Source organism: Macrobrachium rosenbergii, chromosome 5, assembly GCF_040412425.1.
Source record: "Macrobrachium rosenbergii isolate ZJJX-2024 chromosome 5, ASM4041242v1, whole genome shotgun sequence".
Classification (NCBI taxonomy): domain Eukaryota; kingdom Metazoa; phylum Arthropoda; class Malacostraca; order Decapoda; family Palaemonidae; genus Macrobrachium; species Macrobrachium rosenbergii.
Genome location: NC_089745.1, coordinates 58,115,426 through 58,121,425, shown reverse-complemented (window position 1 = coordinate 58,121,425; position 6,000 = coordinate 58,115,426). Strand labels below are relative to the sequence as shown.

Sequence of the window (6,000 nt, the reverse complement as noted above, 5' to 3'; positions counted from 1 at the left end):
GGGCAACTCACTCTTTCTTTCAAGTATAAGTTTTAAGTATTATTATTGTATATCATCGCAGTAGAAACACCATACAGGGAGCTGTTTATATCCCACTATCTTACATTCATTTCATGAACAAGCAGCACTCGAGAACTCGTTACTGCTTTACCTGAAAAGTTTTCTATATATTTCGACTTTTTCTTTTTGAGGAACAATCAACTAAATAATATTATTTCATTTTAGAGTTAGACATACTTATTGCTTACGAAAGGTCCAAATGAAAGAATAATCTAATATCATGACTTTAATGATAATTAAAATACAGTGACTCCTCACAGCTACAGTTATTATAACATAAAACTGTCTATGACTAAGATATGAGAATTTGGTAACAAATGATAAGTGATGATTGAGATGACAATGAAATTCATTATAGTGATGCTGACGAAGAAACTTTACAAGTTGCTTTGAATTCAAGCAAGTCAAGTGTTTGCAGAATAATATCCCAGAGGTACGTTCAATGCAATACCTATCACAGTATACTTCAAACGCCATGGCGATCGTTCAAACGTAACTCTATAAAAAACAATTATGTACATATGTTCCAACTTGGATTTAGGAAACGCTGTCGTAGGCATGAGGGTATAGATAACTACACAGGCAATTAAGCCAAGGCAACGCGACAACGAACAAGAATAAGAATGAATTTCACCAGGTATCAACGGACGTGGACGGCGTCGTGTTGTTTTTGAGTTCCATATTTTGTGCGTTGCTTCCTCCCAAACGACTGCTTACCCACGATGTTGCTTTCTCGAACAAGCTGTGGGAAGCCACGCCCATGATCCGCCACACTTTCCTCCTGCAAGTGAAGGCTAGGAAAATAAATACCCCCTGCAGGGTATTGAGCACGACGAAGATGTAATACACGGCTTCCAGCTGCAGGTACCCAGCTACGGTGCCGGAAAGCCAGGTGAATCCCATTAACACGGCCAGACGCATGTGCATCTTGTACTGGTTCTTGTGATGGGAACTCATCGTATTGTTCGAAGTGGCCGTCGTCGTCTCGGCAATGATCCGAGCTGTGTTAATGAAAAACACACCATTCAGGAGGACCATGAGCGTTATGGGCAGAGCGAAGAACACGAGGAGGGCTTTCCTATGTCCAAACCAGCACCAGTTAGCTCCCAGGCTTGGGAGGAAATCCTTAGGGATGCCCTCCGGCTGCCATACGTCTATGGCAACGACAACTGCAACTGCTATGGCCGGTATTAGCCAACTGTAGATGGAGTAGGCAATGAACCTGTGCCACTGGTTGCCCCCTGTAACTCTAAGCTCTGTTTTGGTGAGCCTGAAGGTGTACCAGATGTCAAAAGCCGTGGCATTCATCCAGCAAAAGGCAGACAGAAAGCAGAAGTACATGACGGCAGCCAAGACGATGCAATCAAGAGGGTTTGGTTCGATGAAGAGATTCACAATGAAGGAGATGTAGGCTGCCAGTAATGCAAGACAAAGTGATGCCAGATTCTTTCCTGACAAGTTCCTGAGGTCAGGTACCACGAAAAAGGCAATCAAATGCAGCACCAAGCACAGACATGAAGCTAAAGCCCCTGCAAGCGAAACCCAAGCCATGGAAGAGGAGAATTTACCAGTTGTTACTGGAGGGGCGCACACGAAGACACCATCGTTACCTAACTGGTATTGCGTTGGGTTAAAAATTTTGCTATAATTCTGAACAAATATGCTGCCGTTTTCTTTTATGGTGAATTCCGAAGAGGTTAAAAATACCTTGTGACAGCTTTGGAATTCTTCTGTTTTGCTAGTAGCAGAAGCTGTGCCTGTGACAGTCTGGGTGCTTTCAGTGGTAGGGGTACTCAAGAAGATTGGCGAATTTTCCTTTGATGAAGGAGCCGTGGGAAAGACGATGGGCACGCCCCTTGTGGATGTGGATGTCGTCACAGTTGTTGGTGTAGTGACACTGGGATCGCTACTTGCACCTTCATTCAAGTCATTGGCGTTTACACACCTGTTAATTAAAAACACCTGGTCTGGTCTTCCACATACGACATTGCGACACTTCTTAAAGAAGGGGTCCCAGATCTCGGTCTTTCGACAGATAGATTTCGATCCCACGTAGTTACTTCCGGTGACGTCGGCGAAATCAAACAGGACGGCAAAAGTTGGCTTTCCCCTGTTATTTGCCCGAAAGAGACTACCATTACATCCTGTTTTATTTGGGCTCACTGAATTACACATTGCGCAGTGGACATTTCTGTAATTATCAATTAACCCATAAACAATGGTGGTGTAAGAATGGCATAAATGTTCTACGTTCGAATTAGTCCAATTAGACGAACAGCTCGCAATCGCTGGAGTGCAATTTCTCACAACACTAATTAAACTTTTGGGTAGGTCTGGATATAAAGTACAGTTAATAAATTCTTCGACACTTCCATTATTCACATTGATGCCCCAAGCCCCATCCTTGAGTAGGACAGAGCTATTTTGCGTTCCAAGTCGACTTCCACAGTCCCACCCTGCATCCCATAAGGCTAAGGAAGCTGAATCGCGGTTGCAAATTGCACAATAATAGTTGGCATAAGTTATATTCGTGTCTAGACTAGTAGCAGGAAGCTGAGCCACAGGATCGCGGTAATCCGTTTTTGCAGATCCTAGTGAGCAAAAATGTTCTATCTCTTCGTCGCTCCAACCATCCTCGCACGTCGTTTTCATATACACAGCATCAACATCATTAGGTTTTGCACAAGAATATGTTTTTCTGTCATTTCCAGGCGGGCTGGCGACGAAATATTCAGAATCGAGGCAGCAATCGTCATAAAGAGCGCAAAGCTCGTCACACCGACAATTTAAGCTGAGACCACTGAGACTATGGTCAGTTTTTCGGCACGAATCAGATGGTTCACAGTTTTTCACCGCAGCGCGTTCTTCGTATGTTATTCCCACAACCACTGTCACGAGAGCACTCATAACTAACGTCCCCAACACTGCCATTTTGACAGAATTCATCACGGATTCACTTCAGTACGGACACCGAAATGTCTGGGGTCAGCGCCGGTAAGAGGCAAACGTATCTCCTTCGCTCGTCGAAGACCAAGAAAGAACTGAGAATCGGGGAAGGCGTAGCGTAGATGCGGGAAGCATGTGCTGGGGGGATGGAGGACCTCTCACACAGCTCGCTTAGTTGACTCACTAAAGACTGCAACCTCTACCCTCTACCCATCCCAGCCCTTGGGTCAGCACCATAGCCCCCATGGCCGTGGTTAAACAGCCCCACACTTTCTATCTGGGAATACCATCCCGACATAAGCCTACTGGGCGAGAAGAGCAGGGAAATACTCGGCCCTTTCCTGCTGGTCAAAAATCTTTTCCTAAATATCTCTTCCTTTCTTAATTTCTAGCAAGGACAAATATAGCATCCGGCATTTCAAAACGTGATGGTAAAATACCAAGCATTTCAATGTGTGGTACATATTTTGGTATTCCAAAATGTGGTAAAATACCAGGCTTTTAAATATATGGTACATTTTTGGGTATTCCAAAATGTGGTAAAATATTGGGCATTTCAGTGTATGGTACATTTTTTGCTACTCCAAAATGTCGTAACATTTTGGGCATTTCAAACTTTGTGGACAAATAGAAGCTTTGCAAATAAGTGGTATACCGATCAGCACTGCAAAATGTGATCAAATAACAGTCATTTGAAAATGTGTACTAAAAAGGGTGACATTTCTAGATGTGTAGTAAAAAGAACAAAACTGAAAAATGTGGTAAAATAGCAGTCATTTCAAAATGTGTGATAAAATGCTGGCATATCAAAACGCATCTCATGAAATAATAAAAACTACTAACTACATTTACTGTTCATGGCAACTACAATAGGTCATCTATGGCAAAACTCTTCACTGATTTTCAGGGAATGTGTGGCAATTGCTTTGTTATTGATTGTGTATCCCACTTTACTAATTCCTTATAGGAAATGCATTCTGCATTTCTTATAAGAAATAATGACTATAGCGAAAGATAAAAAAATAAGCAGTTATTTATATTTCTATACTATCAATATAGAATTACGCTAATGATCTTATGTGGAAGAATCTTTTCTCCGTGAGATAGCTCGGCTGCCTTTGTAATCATTTTTGAAAATGCAAAGGTTTTCATTCTTCGCACTTTCGAAAACAAGAATAGTAACACTATTGCAGTGGCAATATTATAATGAGAAACCTATAGTTACTTAAAGCAAAACAAAAAGTAAAAAGAAAAGGCTAACCGGGTAAGGTTGGGTGGGCCAGGTGCTCGCATGAATACGGTTGCAAACTACCATGTTTTGATGGATCTCAAGGACATTCGGATGTGTCTTCCATACACGCTCTCGCCTCTTTGCTATAACCAGGCGGGTCTCCCGCACCCATGGTCTTTCTTAGACCATGCCCGCACCTGTCTAAAAACATCCCCTTCTCCGCTTCTCAGGGATTTGACTCTCTTTATTAGCAACTTTGATTACTGACACGTCTACCTCAAAGTGGGAGCGGCAGCCAAAGAATACCCACAGAATCATCACTTGAAATAAATAGAAAAACAAGTAAAACGTGCGCCGAAGTTTCTTCGGCGCACTCGAGTTTTCTGCACAGTGTATAATGCTGTATGAAACTCTCAGCCACGGCCCATGAAACTCTCAGCCGCGGCCCATGAAACTTTCAGCCACGGCCCATGAAACTCTCAGCCGCGGCCCATGAAACTTTCAACCACGGCCCGGTGGTGGCCTGTGTTGTTGGCGACTATAGCGGTGCCAAACGCACAATCAGGGTTAATTTTAACCTTAAATAAAACAAAAACTACCGAGGCCAGAGGGCTGCAATTTGGCATGTTTGATGATTGGAGGGTGGATGATCAACATACCAATTTGCAGCCCCCTAGCCTCAGTAGTTTTTAAGATTTGAGGGCGGACAGAAAAAGTGCGTACGGACAGATAAATAGCCATCTCAATAGTTTTCTTTTTACAGAAAACTAATATAAAGAAATTTGTAATTTTCCTAAGCAAACCCGAACCTTTTATGCAATAGCGTTTCTCCGGTTCGAAAAGAGTTTCCATCCACTACAGGCTATGTCATTTTCTGTTTTATTTAGTTTTTGTTTTCCCCAGTCATACAACCTCCCATCGCTTCTCACTGCTGCCCACAGCCGCTCCAGTCAAGTGGGCCTAGAACGTCCAAAAGACGTAATAGAATTAAGGGCCTCCAACGAAACGAATGCTGATGAAGGCCTCCAGTTCCACTGTTGTCTGCCAAAAGTTCCTTTTCTGGCATAAAGGGTAACCCAGTCTAATAATGACATTGTTATCTCATTCCATTTCACCCGCTACCATCATTCAGATATCTGTTTAATTTCTTGAAGTAAACTTTTTCTACTCCTGATTGATTTCACCGTGTTGTACTGAATCACTATCCAAAGCAATGTATAGTATATTATCCTCCAATACAGACGCTTTTGGAGACGAGTTTTTCTTGGTATCTGAACTTGGCAAGTGATGTAAGCAATGTGGCCATCAACGACAACAATCAATGATTACTTAAGCACGATGTGGCCATCAATAATAACCGGAGTACTCTGAACGAATTTCCTCAAAATCATCCTGACGCTTGTACCTACGCTGCCTAAAATCTGCCAATAAAATTCATGTGACGGTGCTTCTGTAATTCTGACTGGCTTACGAACACGAGACGTGACCAGTGCGTGGGAAACATAATGATGTGGTTAACTGCGCTGTTCAAACGACCTTGCCTATTCTTGCCCACTCCGAGTCGGCTGGCCTGTTGCGCGATCGCTCGAGAAAACCTTTTAATAACAATTTTATTTCCGAAGAGAAATTTGAAATACTATTCAACAAAAACAAAAAAAATGGCTGGCACACAAAACTATGCATGCATATAGTACTTCTTTAATTAAAATATTTGTATGTATGCGCAAATAATTACGGTAATGAGTATGAATATATATAGCAAT

At 42.4% G+C, this 6,000-nt stretch overlaps 1 protein-coding gene across 1 annotated transcript; it reads right to left on the bottom strand.

Annotated features, from left to right (window-relative positions):
• Positions 1 to 273: 273 nt before the first annotated feature.
• LOC136838831 (uncharacterized) lies at positions 274 to 3,213 on the bottom strand. The gene has a single exon (XM_067104469.1). The coding sequence runs from the start codon at positions 3,004 to 3,006 to the stop codon at positions 691 to 693; it is 2,316 nt and encodes a 771-aa protein (XP_066960570.1). The 5' UTR covers positions 3,007 to 3,213; the 3' UTR covers positions 274 to 690.
• Positions 3,214 to 6,000: the final 2,787 nt, after the last annotated feature.